At 44.7% G+C, this 15616-nt stretch overlaps 1 protein-coding gene across 1 annotated transcript; it reads left to right on the forward strand.

Annotated features, from left to right (window-relative positions):
• The first annotated feature begins 4507 nt into the window (after nucleotides 1-4507).
• cntnap1 (contactin associated protein 1) lies at nucleotides 4508-15489 on the forward strand. The gene is made up of 24 exons (XM_061302714.1): nucleotides 4508-4666; nucleotides 6790-6891; nucleotides 6969-7162; nucleotides 7234-7387; nucleotides 7499-7702; nucleotides 7772-7956; nucleotides 8028-8177; nucleotides 8253-8514; nucleotides 8579-8728; nucleotides 8800-8974; nucleotides 9050-9156; nucleotides 9230-9352; nucleotides 9445-9648; nucleotides 9718-9874; nucleotides 9953-10080; nucleotides 10159-10332; nucleotides 10414-10632; nucleotides 10705-10944; nucleotides 11011-11250; nucleotides 11317-11444; nucleotides 11702-11795; nucleotides 11878-12108; nucleotides 12184-12228; nucleotides 12987-15489. The coding sequence occupies exons 1-24, from the start codon at nucleotides 4606-4608 to the stop codon at nucleotides 13184-13186; spliced, it is 3927 nt and encodes a 1308-aa protein (XP_061158698.1). The 5' UTR covers nucleotides 4508-4605; the 3' UTR covers nucleotides 13187-15489.
• The last annotated feature ends 127 nt before the right edge of the window (nucleotides 15490-15616 follow it).

The following is a 15616-nucleotide window of genomic DNA, read 5'->3' on the forward strand; positions in this document are numbered from 1 at the left end:
GACGATGAAGGGAGATAATTATATCAATGACAAAGAAATGAGAACCATCTGCCTCTCACTGCACGCACTCAGAGACTCTCTCCAGGTTTTTTTGGTTTTGTTTTTTTACATGGGGGACAGCGGAATTGCAAGCTTCGGATGGGCATATACTATCTTCCTGCAAAACTGGTCTGAAAGAAGGATTAGTTCCAACATCTGTGACTTTCTAAAATCAAGTGGAAATTCTTCACAGAAGAGTGGAGCAGTTCTACCTGAAGTTAAACCCCCACATGATTTCCTCCATTTTCAAAATGGATTCCCACAGTGACTTGAGTTGCCGGGAAAGATCCCTAAACATTTTAATTGTCCACTTATCGAGAATACTGAGTCATGGTGTCAGGCCGCAAGTCGTTAACTTTCTATCAAGGCGTGTTTAAGGTCATCAAGGAGTTGACCCGCCGGCTTCCAAGTTGTGACTCACATCTACATCCCCGCCGCAAGCTCTCCAATGGTCCAAGTGTGTTATTGGAGGCGCCTCCGCCGTTAAAACCGCCGGCGTTACATAATGACTCTCTACAAAAGACTCGGCTCCATAATTCACCCGTTCCTGGAATTGTAAAAAACGTGACATTCTGTGGCGACACGCGGCACGCATGAAAACGAGAGAAGACATAATAGCACACTTTGTCGTTATCTCTAACTGTCATCAACCTGGAAAGCTTATGGCCGTTGTGCCGGGATCAGGGATACAAAAGATATGGGAGGAGACGAAGGGGGATAAAAAGCAGCAGATAAAATGCCAGAGCAAGACTGAGACGACAAACTGGCCTGGGGACGCAGCAGACGATGATGTCAAAACTACAAAGTACAAAGATGTTAGGTCATAGCTAATTCCGAATCATGCGTAGTTTTGTACCTTAGCTACCAGGCGTCTTCCTGTTAGCGTTAGCTAGCAGGTGTCTCCCTGTTAGCTAGTGCGTTACTTCCTACTTCACGGAGAAGGAAGAAAGATGACAACTTTTTTTATATACATATTTCTATGTAAGCTAGCAGATTACTCTTTGATTCATAGAGAAAGTAGTAATAGAGTCCCTTTTTTTTGTAGGTTAGCTATCAGGCTAAGAGATCCTACCATTTGCATCCATTGTGCCTCATATAACAGCAAATGCAAGCTCATATCTATATTTGAACCCAATATTTTGCCATTCCACCACAAAGTCAAACCCACTTTTACCGCAGTTTAGCTAACCAACATGACAACAAACCCATCTAGTCACTTTCATGCTTGACGTGCAGTAATTATAAACAGCTAACGCGCGTCTGTGGCGCTAATGATTGCGGCGAGGCAGAAGATAACTTATTGACAGTTAGGCTGGGCCGCCGGGCAGAGGGGCAGCCAGCCATTTGAGCTATTTTTAGCCTGCTGACTCCAGTAAAAGCGAGGCAGAATGAAGAACTGATGACACGCTGCCAAAATGTGAACCTGGCCTGGATTAGTGGTGCAATTTTGCACGAGAGCGCGGTGGGAACGTGCGAGGAATTCTGCATCCAGTGCAGCAAAATAAGAAAATAAATAAAAAGAATTAAGTTGATGTTGCTTTAGATATGCTTGCAAAAATACAAATTATGCTGGATACTACTAAGTACTCAGAACCAGAGCAAAATACTGTGCGGCTAAGTGAAATTGCATTTCCAACTTCTTTCTGGGTGACTGTAATCTGTGTGTATGTGTTGTCTCATGTTTCCCCCCCAGGACGAGATCCAGGCTGTTGCTAGGTGCCGTGACCTCCAAAAGCAACACATTGGCGGATGCGGACAGTGCACCCTGCAAAGAGAAGGCCTGTATTTTGTTTCCCACCCCCAACTGCACTCAGCCACAGATACACACTCAAACACACCCTTAAACACACAAGGGTGGTTTAGACACACACTTCCTGTGTGGCAATGAAGATTCATATTCCAAAAAGTCAGCCTTTTGTTGAGTTTGGAACACCATTTCCAGTGTGACATCAATGCGAAAATGGTTTCAACCATCTCATTTCTTTTCCTCTCCTGCGCACCCCTTGCAGGTGCAACTGTAATGTTGTCGATCATTTGCCGCAGTCAGCATTTCGAGCCCAAGGCGGAGCCACAAAGAAGTAAAGACAGTTGGCAAACAAACTGGGGGACAGACTAAATAACCACGGCGGCTTGCGCATACGTGCGTCTGTGTGGTCGTGGATTTGCTTTTAGCGCGTGTTACAAGTCGCGCACAATGGGAACAAAAGTGTCTCGTCACCACGCGTATCCGTCGGGCCGCAGCTGTTGTTGGCATTTAAACCTCAATGCAGGTGTGGAGAGAAGATAAGCATAAGCAAAATGAATGGCTGATGACATCCAAGTGATGGACTGCTCGCCACTTCCAACAATTAGCGCCACAAAGAGGTCAATGGGTCGGTCCACCATGAAGCCATTAAGAGTTGGACCAGGAGCACCAGGCCAGGTTTAACTAGCAACAAAATTCCAAAGCTGCGTCACATCCAAACTGTGAGAGGTCAAACAGCTGATCTGCACCTCGCCAGTGTGCGGACACCGTCGTCCCCTGTTTACGGCCACCGCCGGGAAGCCGTGACAGCATGTTCTCATGGGAGCCGGCCAACATAAACACTCATCCCGGCGAGAACCCTGCTGAATTCCTCAGTTTCCCAACAGGCCTCTGTCAGCGTTATCTGCTTGTGTTTTGAGTTGATCCCACACACACGCACGACAGCTGAAGGTTCCTTCATCCATCTTCATGACAAGTAGCGCTCAGCCATGATAACAGATCAGCAGAACTATCGCATGGAAACATCTGGGCACGAGCTGTGACCCGTAGGCGTTGCCCTCGGGTTGTACGTGTAGGTGCATCCATGTGTGTGTCAGTGCACACCCCTATGGAAAACACACACGACTGGGATGGGGGCAGACCTTAGCGCTATCTGGTAAGAAACAAGGTCCATTTGTGTTTGTGTGCAAAATAAGCGGGCGCTTGGGAGGACACATGACTGGCTGCCATGTTTTATAGATGCTCGTTTATCTAATTAGATGAATGAATGAACTGTTTCTAAGTTGTATGTTTTGGTACTGGTAGGTAACACCAGTGTGATCCAAGTAGCACCAAGTAAGCAAGGAGAGACAAGGCTGCCACCTTGTGGTCTTTTGTTGTAACACACATTCGAGCCAAAAACGACATTTCTCTAGTTAAAAAAAAAAAGGCAAGGATATATTCTATGTATGAATAAATCAACACATTTAACGGGAAGTCTGCCATCTTAGAAAATGTATCTCAATCACAAACCTGTATTCTAGAAATATGGGCAATATGAAATCCCTTTTGCCATACAATCAAAAATGTATTATCATTTTAACAATTCGATATGTCAAAGGTGATATGTGAGTGGTACCAACATAAAAATGGCCATTGACTTTAAATGAGAACTGTTTCTCATTTATATGTTCTATCATAAATCATTTTCGATGAGAGATTTAATAGCACATGGCACAGACAGATCATATAGACTGAAATCTGTGGCTTGTACAGGTCAAGAATTAAAAGACGAACAGATGGTGGGCCTGATTCCACATGTACAGGATGGCTTTTGAAATGATTTGTTTTCTCATAATATTTTCATGCATTGTCTTTGCAGATACTGGTCTGTACTGGTATATCGTTGTGGGAATGCTGTGGGCAAGGGGGGGGCGGGGTCCAGGTCAGGCTGGGGTGGTGTTATGGGAGCTTACAAACAATCTGATTTGATTGAAAATCCGCACACACTGGCATTCAATCTCACTGACACACTGACGTCCCATAAACCCAATTCTTAATCCCAAAGCTGTTTTTTTCCCCCTATTTTGTGGCCACTGTGTTTCGAACCACCGTAAATCCCCCTCAGACTAAATCTCACCCTCCCTCTCACGTTCCTGCCTCACTCGTCCAAAATCAAGCACAGCAGCTGGCATCATCATCATTATTATCTTAACCTGTTCTGGAACGTTGGCGGCCGGGCACTGTACCTCCGTGAGAAGGTTACGGGCGGCCATTCGCCAAGGTTGCCTAGGCCTAATTTTGGGACCACTTCCTCGACGCACTCGCAAAACTCGATGCCAACCGGATTAAAAGGCGGAGCTGTGCCAAACTGGGATATGTAATATCAGACGAGCGCGGCGGGAAGCATCTTTTGTGCCTGATGATATAAGAGGCCTGATGGATTCTTTTTAAAAGGGATTTAAAAATATATATATATTTTTTTATTTATTATAGGTTCTTTGAAAAAGCCATTTTGGGAAAGATTCTCTTTTTTTTTCTCCCCATTTCTCTTGCCTGCAAACACTCGCCGTGCTTTAACAAAACGTGCATTATCATCTTAACATTCAACCATTTGGAGAAAAGAAGGAGGTGCGCGCTCTCGGCCGGTCGCAGCATCAGCACCAGCATTTCATGCGCGTGCCCGCACCGGTAGAAGATGCCCGGGAGTTGGAGGAGTTAAAGTTGGACCAGGGTGGAGGGGAAAAAAAAAGAAAGGTTGCGATGAGAAGAGCACGCCACGGAGACATACTAACGTCAAATTAACATTTTCGATGCGGGGAACAGGCGCCCTAAAGTGAAGGATGACTTGCAAAATATTGACTTTATTCTTCTTGTGTTTGGCTGCGCGACGCTGCTCGTCACGTAAGTCTCGTCTTGTAGTAAATGTGTTGTCTTTTTTTTTGGTTTGTTTTATCCGTATTTGTCGTGTCTTTTGTGGAAAAAGTTGCGCGCATAAACGAAGCAGTGAAGGACATAATGCGTCTGTATAGGAATCCTTCAAGGGCACGTTGGCACGCTTTTTTCAAAATCGCCCATTTAAATCTTTTATTTTAGTGAATGCAATTTTAGGGGGGTTGAAGTCGGTCGTTTCGTGCTGTTAGCGTGCACGTAGACCGCGGGGAGGGAACAGCGTCAGTCCCGCAGAATTAAGGTGAGCACGGACGGGACTGTCTGCATTGCAGTGCTTTCAGCTTGCACGCAAGTTTGAGCCCGGCGCAGCCTCAACTTGCACCACAGGGGGGGGGTAACGCTGCAGGGTCGATGCTGCGGCTGCATGCGTTGTACACGTTGCCAATATTAAGCATGCAATAACACTCAAGTGAGATTTAAAATGGAAAATGAGGCTTGAAAGAGCACGGCTCAGCCTGACCGGGACCAGCCCACTGCAGCACTTTTTTGGGGGGAGGCAGTACCTGTCAGTCAAATAGCCTACGCGTACTTTCCCTCATGGCGGGGGGGAGGGGTCAAGGATCCCCGCAGTCAGATGTCGAATTTTGCTTAAATAGGTCGTAATTAAATGACAATTATGCTAAAATGAGTGCATTTCCCGAAATAATCCAACAATCAGGGAGGTTTAACTCTGCAGCATGCCTGTCATGGTGGGAAAACTAGGGATGGGCACTAGTGACGTAGCTTAATAGTTTGCAATACAAAAATAATCCTGCAGTGCGTGCAATGTTGTTTTGACTACATCGGCGTTCTTATTTGAAGTGTGCTGTCGGATACTGCTTACTGTGAATGAACCATCTCATCTATGAATCGATATCGTTGCACTGAGTGGAAGTTGATCGGACACTAAGTGGAGGCCTCACAGTGCAAGATGGGCCAACTACTCAATATGTGGAGACAGGACATCTGAAAGCTCTTCGCCTTATGTCACAAGTTTTTTCAGGCCCAAAAAATGGAAGCTAGCGTCCCTAGAAACGAGGACTAAAAGGGTTTCTAGAGTGACTTAGCAAAAGTGGCTATGTAAATAGAAAGGCTAGCTTTAGTGAGGCTGTCAGCAGTAGCGATAGTGACAGCAGTCTCACGGCTGGGTGACACTCGCGAGGAGGTGCCGCCCAACCTCCTCCTCCTCCTGGTCTCTGCATAGCGCTGCTGCAGGAGAGATGTGTCAGCTCGGTGGGCCCGTCCTACACCTACAGAAGACTGATGAGTCAGCACAAATAGAACTGGCGCTCTAAATGTGGCCACACTGTCTCCACGCCACAGACGTCTACTGATGAATTTGTAATAAGTGCAAGAGAGAGGGAGGGTGGCTTGAAGGATCTACGCAGGTTGCAGTTTTGCAACTTGACAACACCCTAAAGCAAGATGCGAGGCTTTTATGGAAATAGTTGTCTCCCCTCTGGAGATATTAAAGCTAATCGATGCGCCTTCAATTAGATGCAATGCAGTGTTCCTCTTGTGGAATGTTCTGGTTCTGGCTCGGGCTGAGCACTAATATGAACCCTCTCAGAGAATGCAGGCACGGCAGGAAGGTGACATTAACCTTGTCAGCTGTGACTAGTCCACCTGAGGCTGTCCTTGGGGGGTAAAGATACGGAACAAAGCGAGGGTCCTCCTTTTTCAAATTTACGTTCGGGCTTATCAAGGTGTAGGACATTTATCCAACCCGGTGTCACAAACGAGACGAGGAAGAAGGATGGCATCCTGTATAGCTGAAATAGCAACTCACCTTGACACAATGTGAAACAAATTTTGACATTGATTCAGTAATAATACATTTTTGGATCTTCTCAAAAAACGTAATTACAAATTTTTCAAAAGTGGATAATAACATTGCTGCACTATGTGGTTATGTATTACACTTTCTAGTTAGATTTTAATTTTGTTTGCCAGAGCATGCACTAATGTTTAATTCAAATCCAAAATGTCTGCTCTTATAAAACAACCTCAAAGTGATTTCCATTCATTTTCTCGTTTATAATGTTCAAGGAACATAATGTGCATCACATAAACTCCTCCTCCTTATTTGCCCGTAGAAGAATGTGTTGACCCACTCGTGTCTGGCCTCTACGCCTCTTCCTTCCTGGCCTCCTCCAGGTATAACTTTCTCTACTCTGCCGGTTTCGCCAAGTTGTATGGTAAGTTTCTAACGGTACGAAACTCAGAGACATGTTAACAGCACAACAACAACAACACACCTTCTTATTCCTTGTAGGCAGCAGTGGCTGGTCACCTTCGCTCAGGGATCGGCAGCCATGGCTGCAGGTGGACCTGGGCAGGAAGTACCGCCTAAGAGCTATCGCCACCCAGGGCACCTTCAACTCGTACGATTGGGTCACCAAGTACACCCTTCTCTATGGTGACAGGCCAGACTCATGGACGCCATATATCATGATAGGAGGCAACTCGGTGGGTGCCACAGGAAGGGGCGGGGCATTAAGCTATGACTCAATAACACCGCCGCCCTTGTCTGTTCACAGACTTTGCCTGGGAACTGGAATTATTATCAGGTGAAGAGGAACGTCTTCCATTACGCCTTCACAGCCAAACACATTCGTCTGCTTCCTCTGGCGTGGAACACAGAGAACGGAGGGAAGATTGGTGTGAGGCTGGAGTTGTTTGGATGCCATTATGGTAACAGATCAATTCAGCGTAGTCACCATATTATTTATTTTTACGGGAAATTGGTAGGATTCCACATATAAAGTAATTTTAATGTCCATCAAATGTGCCCCATGGTCTCAGATTCCTATGTGCTACAGTACAACGGGGATGACTCGGTGGTCTACATGTACCCCGGGAAGAGATCCCGTACGTTAAATGACCACATTGCCATAAACTTCAAAACCCTGGAGCAGGATGGTGTCCTATTACACAGTGATGGAGTTCAAGGAGACCTCTTCACCCTTGAGCTCAAGAGAGGTCGACTCTACCTACACATCAGCCTGGGTACAGCCTGATTAGAGTCAAGGTTACAGAAGTCGTCAGTCTAATTGTCTGTTCCTTCCATTGTTTCAGGAAGTAGCGTTATACATAAAACAGACGGTCGGACCACTTTGGTAGCTGGCAGCCTTCTCGACAACCTACATTGGCACTACGTCACCATTAAGCGCTCAGGCCGTCAGGTGAACTTCACTGTTGATAGCCAGACGGTGACGGCCATTTGTAATGGGGAGTTTAGCCACCTGGATCTGGACAATAAGGTAGGCCAGCATCTTTGGTGAGTCTTAAGATCTGGAACAAACTGTTTTGGTTCTTTGGGACTGTATTTTAGTTGTACGTTGGTGGTGTCATCGAGCCGAAAATGCCTCACCTACCGACCACCCCGAATTTCCGTGGCTGCCTAGAGAACGTCTTCATCAATGACATCAACATCATATATAAGGCTAAGCAGGAAGAAGAGGACGTAGTCATCCCAAGAAAGGTATGCCGTCTAAAGTTTTGATTCGCTGGGGAATAGTAGGACAGTAGATTGAATTATTTATTTTTTTCCTTACAGAAAAAGATGCATTTTGCTTGCCGGGACATTCTTCTCAAACCGATGACCTTCGCCGGGCCTAACAACTACCTACAGGTGCCGGGTTTTTTCAGAAGGCCGCGCATGTTTGTTAAGTTCAAGTTCCGTTCGTGGGACTACACGGGCCTGCTCATGTTCACGCGATTTGCTGACGACCTCGGCGCCCTGGAGCTTGGACTTAGCGAGGGGCAGATCAACGTCACTATCTTCCAGCCCGGCAAGAAGAAACTGCAGTTTGCCGCAGGTAATTAATGGACAAACTTAGTGGTGTGAATCTTCGATCTGACAGACTTTTCTACTGTCTCTAGGTTACAGGCTTAATGATGGCTACTGGCATTCGGTTGATTTGGCGGCCAGAGATAACCTCCTCACCCTCACAATCGATGAGGAGGAGGGTTCCCCGTTGAAGATCACCAACCCCTTCACAATACGTACTGGGGACCGCTACTTCTTTGGAGGTGAACTAATCACTAAGACTCATAAACAAAACCTATCTTCTACCTATTTTGATGTTCTTCTTTCTGTCCAGGTTGCCCAAAAACCAACAACACCATCAGGAAGTGTGAAACCAAACTAAATCGCTTCCACGGTTGCATGCAGCATATCTTCATAGACAACGAACAACTCGACATCGATATTATCTTGCAGCGGCAGTGGGGGCGCTATGCTGAACTATTGTTGGGCACATGTGGCATCACTGACAGGTAAAAGTCTTCTTGCCACCAATGCCAAGTCACCGCTGATGTGAATGGCAAAAATGAAAAGATTTTGTTTTCCAGATGTAATCCCAATCCGTGTGAGCATGAAGGCCGATGCATCCAGTCGTGGGATGACTTCATTTGTTTATGTGAAAACACTGGCTATAAAGGAGAAGTGTGTCACATGTGTAAGTACTGATGCCCTTTCAAAAGACAAAGCTATTCATATCAATACAAGCTGAATCATGTAAACCCTCACAGCTGTGTATAAAGAGTCATGCGAGGCCTACAGACTCAGCGGAAAGTACTGGTCCGGGAACTACACCATTGATCCAGATTTGAGTGGACCGCTAAAGCCATTCGAAGTATACTGTAAAATTAAATGTAAGTACGACGAATGACTTGTAGCCCATTTCTGATTTGTCAAATCATCAATATGATCTTGCTCTTCCTTGTTTGGTTTTGAACCGCTCCAGCATATAAAGCTTGGACTGTGATCTTGAATGACCGCGAGGAAGGTACAAAGGTAACAGGGAGTTCGATTGACAATCCGTACATTGGCAACGTCAACTACTGGAACGCATCTTGGGATGAAGTCACCGCCCTGGCCAATACCTCCTTGTACTGTGAGCAGTGGGTCGACTATTCATGCTACAAGTCTCGTTTTCTCAACACGCCCGGTGAGTCTGCCTACAGAACCGTAGGAATGAAAAGCTAGGATTGGGATGCTGACACGCTCTCTGGTTCAGGCGGAAGACCTTTTGGTTACTGGATTGGTCGCAATAATGAGAGTCACTATTACTGGGGAGGAACGTTCAGAGAGGTCCAAACGTGTGGCTGCGCCATCAACCAGACCTGTGCTGACCCCAGGTATCAATGCAACTGTGATGCAGACTACAGACAATGGTAAGACATGGACATAAGGTTTACAAGGTCGGTATCACTGACATGATGGTATCAGGATGGTCATTGTTGTGCCTCCAGGCTCTCCGATAAAGGCTACTTGGACTTTAGAGACCATCTTCCGGTCAGGAGGGTGGTGGTGGGCGACACCAACAGGACAGGCTCAGAAGTACAGTTCAAAGTAGGACCTCTGCGCTGCCATGGCGACAGTGAGCTCAACACTTACAGTTTAGTTTTTGATGGCATTTGAGTTGCTTTGTCTCACAACCATTCCACACTGTTTGCAGGAAACATCTGGAACACGATATCCTTTACCAAACCTGCAAACATAACCTTCCCCACCTTCAAGCCGGGCTCCAGCGCTGACATTTTGTTCCACTTCAAAACATACAGATACGACTCGGTCTTCTTGGAGAACTCCGACGATCACCTCAAAAACTTTATCCGGCTAGAGCTCAACAGTGAGTTCACCCAAACCAACAGTCACCTTTACTGCTCATTTGATTGACCTCTTTTCTGAGCCTTTTCTTCCTTCTTCCCAGCAACCCACAATCTTGTATTTGTCTTCATGGTGGGAGATGGCATCCAGAACGTGACACTACGTTCCCCCGTGCCACTCAACGATAACGAGTGGCACTTTGTCCAGGCCGAGATTAATGTAAAATTGGCTCGGCTCAAAGTCGACTACCAGCCTTGGACTGTCAAACGTTTCCCCAGTCAGACCTTTGTCACGATGAACTTTACAAATCCTCTTGTTGTAGGTAGGTGACTCAAAACTGACCGATACATTAAAGGTCCCAGAAGCAAGTTGTATGACCTCTGTCTTATATTAGGTTCACGTAACCGCACCCAAAAACCCTTCTTGGGTTGTCTCCGAGGGTTGAGGTTGAACGGTGTTCCTCTGGATTTGGAAGGGAAAGTTGATGAAGAAAAAGGAATCAGGAGAAACTGTACTGGCCAATGTCTCAATGCCTCCATACCTTGCCGTAACAGTGGCCAATGTATTGAGGGCTACGCTTCCTATACCTGTGACTGCAACAATACTGCATTTGATGGGTTCTACTGCCACAAAGGTGAGTACTTGGGTCAACCGAGAAAGGCATTAAGATGATTGGGTTCTTCCATTGGTCTTGTTTAAGATATCGGTGCCCACTTTGAGCTTGGCTCTTGGCTGAAGTACACCGTGCGGAAGAAACCGATATCCGACGAAGCAGCTTGGGCCAACTGGATTGACCCGCATTACGACAATTTCAGCCTGGGCTATAACGACACGGCGGACGACATAGAGTTCAGCTTCAGCACTATCTACAAACCGGCTGTGCTGCTCTACATCAGCTCCTTCGTCCATGACTACATTGCTGTCGTGCTAAAGAACGACGGTAGGGACCGCATGTGACAAGACCTTTCATCGCTCGGCCGTCAATGTTGACTTTTTTTTAACACAGGTAGCGTGGATCTGAGGTATAAACTGGGACTCATCACCCACAAGTATGAATTGACTCGCCGTAACCTTGCTGATGGATACCCCCATTACATCAACATCACCAGACACAACAGGACCATCAAAACGCAGGTTCCTCCCACCCTACAAACACCCAAACAAAACAGTGGATCGACAGTATTTATGCTTATCTTTCCCAAGACCCTGAAAGGTTAGAAAAGATACCCCTTTTCTTACTTGTCAAGCGCCTCTTCTTCGGCTTATCCACATGATTATGATTCAATTTTCACAATGAACAAAAACCAGATCTCCAGTTGCGAGAACAAAATTGACATTAGCTGCGTAATCTCACCCGTAGATAAATCGTATGCTCTCTCTCGTTTCTACAGGTGGATTTTATGGAGCCCATTGTTGAAAAGATAACTTTAGTGGAGGATGCAAGATTTGACTCACCAAAGTCCATGTTCTTGGGCAGAGTGATGGGTAGATGTTTCATTTTCCTGCTGGAAACATATTTGTTGTTATTGTAAAGGACTGTATTTTGACTATGTCGTGCGTCCCCCAGAGGTCGGCGACATCGACTATGAAATCCAGAGGCACAATGCTCCAGGCTTCATTGGCTGCATCTCTGGCGTGAGATACAATGTCTATGCTCCTCTAAAGGCTCTTTTCCGGCCGAATGAAACGGACCCGCCGGTGACGACACAAGGTGATGTCTCCGAGTCCAACTGCGGCGCTTTCCCTCCTGTCTTTGGTTACGTCCCATGGGAGGTGGATCCCTGGTTTACCACCATAGGTATGTCAGTTCACATCTAAATATAGAAGTTAACTGTACCTACATTCTGTCTTATTGTTTATATCTGCCTTTCAGATTATATATACATTCATGATGACCTTGGCTTATTCTGGATCATAGGTGAGTCCATAATTTTAGTTACTAATCACCTGTATCTGATCTTAAAAATCCATTCAATGAAATGTCAAAATGGGCCAAAAATGATATCTCCTTCAATTTAGGACGCATTTGTGACATTTTTGTGAATGGCCAAAAATTGATATTAAGAAACAGTTTTTCTCGATCGACCACTTTAAAATAGATCTTCAGAATGTTATTTTTTTACAATTCTTCTTCAATGCATAGCTCCTATTATTGAATCTCAGTGTCAGCATGTTTCACTTGAGAAGCCGAGTGCCCTCCATTATTGTATTACAGATGCAAAGGACAGACTGTACCAACTCCCCCACACTCGATCCCTGTCTGAGACCGGATCGGCTCAGTTTAGTCTTGGCATTGTGTAGAGCTCATCATTTTACTGCCAGTCATTGCTAGACACTACAGATTAATACGTCACCAGCGCTCAGATTGAGAGGTATTATACTAATGCGAGACGTCATCGTCAAAGATTAGAGCAAACATCCCAAAGCGGGAATACAATTATTGCAACAATATGCAGGACAACGCAAAGCGACAGTGAATTTCCTGATTTAAGAGTATTGATTTAAATTATAATAAAATATATTATAAACTAGACATGGCCGAGCATATGACAGTAATACCATTAAATTCCCAGTGACCGATCAAAAGTGCTGATAAGGCAAACGTGCGCTCTGTTTGAGCATCTGCCTGTCAAGTGGCTCTTATTTCTTTCTGTAACTGCTATTTTTATCCCACAGTCATTGTCATTCTGGCGCTGCTCCTTCTGCTGGCCGGTTTGTATAGCATCTACGTGTATGCGTACCAGCAGAAGGGCACCTACCGCACCAACGAGCCCAAACACCTGGATTCGCCCAGCAGCGCCCGACCCCTAACCGAGACGTTGAGACGGGAAAAGAATATCCCACCAGAAATTAACGAAGAGTTCAGGAGCGGCTAAGATAATTATCAACACATGGGACCAATGGGACAGTGACTTTGGGAAGGACTTATATATGTTACATGTCTTTAAGTTGATTTTCTTGATTATTGGTTTGTAGCACCTCTGAGTCTATCACTTGTGGGTTTAGCTACCATCATAGTTCATTAATGGGGCTATTTGCCCTGCATCCTAATTTGGATTACTTTGAAATTCAGTTGAGGTCAGATTATTTCTATGGTATTCCATCAGGCATGCATTCCCGGACTTTCACTGTTCTTACCTGATGCTGTGGGCTCTTCGAGTGAAGTGGGTGTAGAAGTTAGTGTATTTATTGTTGTTGTCCTGGGAATGGTCTCAGATGTCCTGGTTAAGGACCAAAAGAAAGACATTTTAAAAAAAAAGTACCACAATAAGTTAAACCCACAAGCAATAAGACAAAGCCCAACTATCACCAGAGTCACCTGATTTATGTTTTGCAATTATTTCATCTCTTCTTTTATTGTATTTTTTTTTAAACCCCAGCTTGGGTGGGATGGAATTCTTGGTGCTGTACAAAATTGATAATTTGTCAAGTTCAAAACTTCCACATGCAAGACTCACACTGTCCCGCAGGGTGAAATACTGAAGTGCCTCATCTGAGCAAGCTTGACCCCACTCAAGTATCCACTAAAGATTCATTAGAAGGCATTAGGAAACAGACTTAAATCATTTTCTGGGCCCATTTGAGGCTATCGTATGGACCGTGTGAAACCTGCACCTTTAGCTGACAATCTGGTGACATCCTAGCTCGCAATGTTCCCAAGCAAACTACTAAAATCTATGTTACTTTCGAGAAAAAAAAAGCCAACCTGAGTCATACATGTTGGAAAAGCATGAACATAAAACAACCGTGGTGCAAAGGTTTGCGTACTGTGTATTCGAAGCCTAACCGTTACAGTAAGGCAGTGCAAAGAATGACCTCGCAGCTTTAATGATTGCAGTACCATAACTATTTAGCACGGAGCTTCAGACTGTCATAATGATGGGTAACCAGGTGTCCACATCCAATTTCTACTTGCATCCGTCTCGCTTGTTAACTTTTGTCAGGCTTTTCAGAAACAACAATCATCGAGTGAAGACGCTTACATATAAACATACACACACTCTAATTAGGGTGCTTTCACACCAGTAGTTCAAGTAACAAATCAATTTGTCCATTTTTTCTGTTTCCCCCATCTCTAGCAACACTGCATTATTGATAGGAACTGAAAATATAAGAACAAGCTAAAGGGAACTGCTGGTGCGAAAGAGTCCTAAAGCACAAAGTACATGTAGAGTACAGAGGACCATGATGGTGTATTACTTCCAATTCACACATTTGCTAATAGATTTAGGGCAATATGTTATGAATTAATAACTGAGAGCCAACTCACTCTTTGCTAGCAGCTGACAGTATATGAAACAATGCATATAGCCTAGCATGAACACATGATAACAAGCTTCTTTACGTCCGCAGATGCACAACAGAGAGTGTAAAGCAACTCTTTAAATGTCACACGAATGTAGTTTGTTCAGGGTAAAGAAAGTACTTACTTTTACCTGTATTGGGCCTTCAAAGTGTATATTTGTTGGCTTGATTGAATGATTGTACATTGACAATAATGGATGAAATTGTACAGATGGTAATTAGAGGCTCTATTTTTTAAGAGTATGCTGTAAAAACGAATGTAAATGAGCGTTGCTAGAATACAGGTGCGTCTGTTAGCATAGTGTCAGTGTACAGCTAGCATAGCGGTATCATCTCACTCACCATGCGTGGTCCCCCAAAGCGTTTGTGTGTGTGTGTTTTCACTGTTTGCCCACCTAGAGACGAGAAACAAGCAGACGTGCACACATGCCAACAACTAATAGACATCATGGTAGTGTGTTAGTGAGCATCAGAAGATGCGCTGAATGGTGTAGAGCCTTAAATGTCCACTAGAGGGAGACAGATCTTTGTTTGCTTTCAAATGTCCAGATGCTTTGGTCACTTGGACATTGATTAGGCCGAAATGACAATGCTCAAATTTGATTGCACAACTCTCAGTGCATCTCCAACCACAATGACATGCACATTGTCAAACCTCTTGCATTGGACCACCAGCAAGTGTTCCTAATGAAGTGTCCAGAACTGACCGTGGCATCTAAACAGAAAAAATGATTACACTTGGTAATTTTATTCAGTCACTGATTATATTGTCATTCACCCTTTTTTTTTTTTGAGTGATATTGTCACTGTAAATGCCCATTGTTGTTATTCTTATTGTATAAATCTAAGTAAAGCCAAACTCACCTGAATAAAAAGTCCGAAGGAACCTATTGGCTGATGTGGTAGTAACTCTAAGCATTTATTGTAAACTTATCATGAGGGTAAAAGAGAAGCATAAATATTAAATTAAGATCTACATGAATAAGAGCCCCACACTCCAA

This window comes from Syngnathus typhle, linkage group LG17 (assembly GCF_033458585.1).
Source record: "Syngnathus typhle isolate RoL2023-S1 ecotype Sweden linkage group LG17, RoL_Styp_1.0, whole genome shotgun sequence".
Lineage (NCBI taxonomy): Eukaryota > Metazoa > Chordata > Actinopteri > Syngnathiformes > Syngnathidae > Syngnathus > Syngnathus typhle.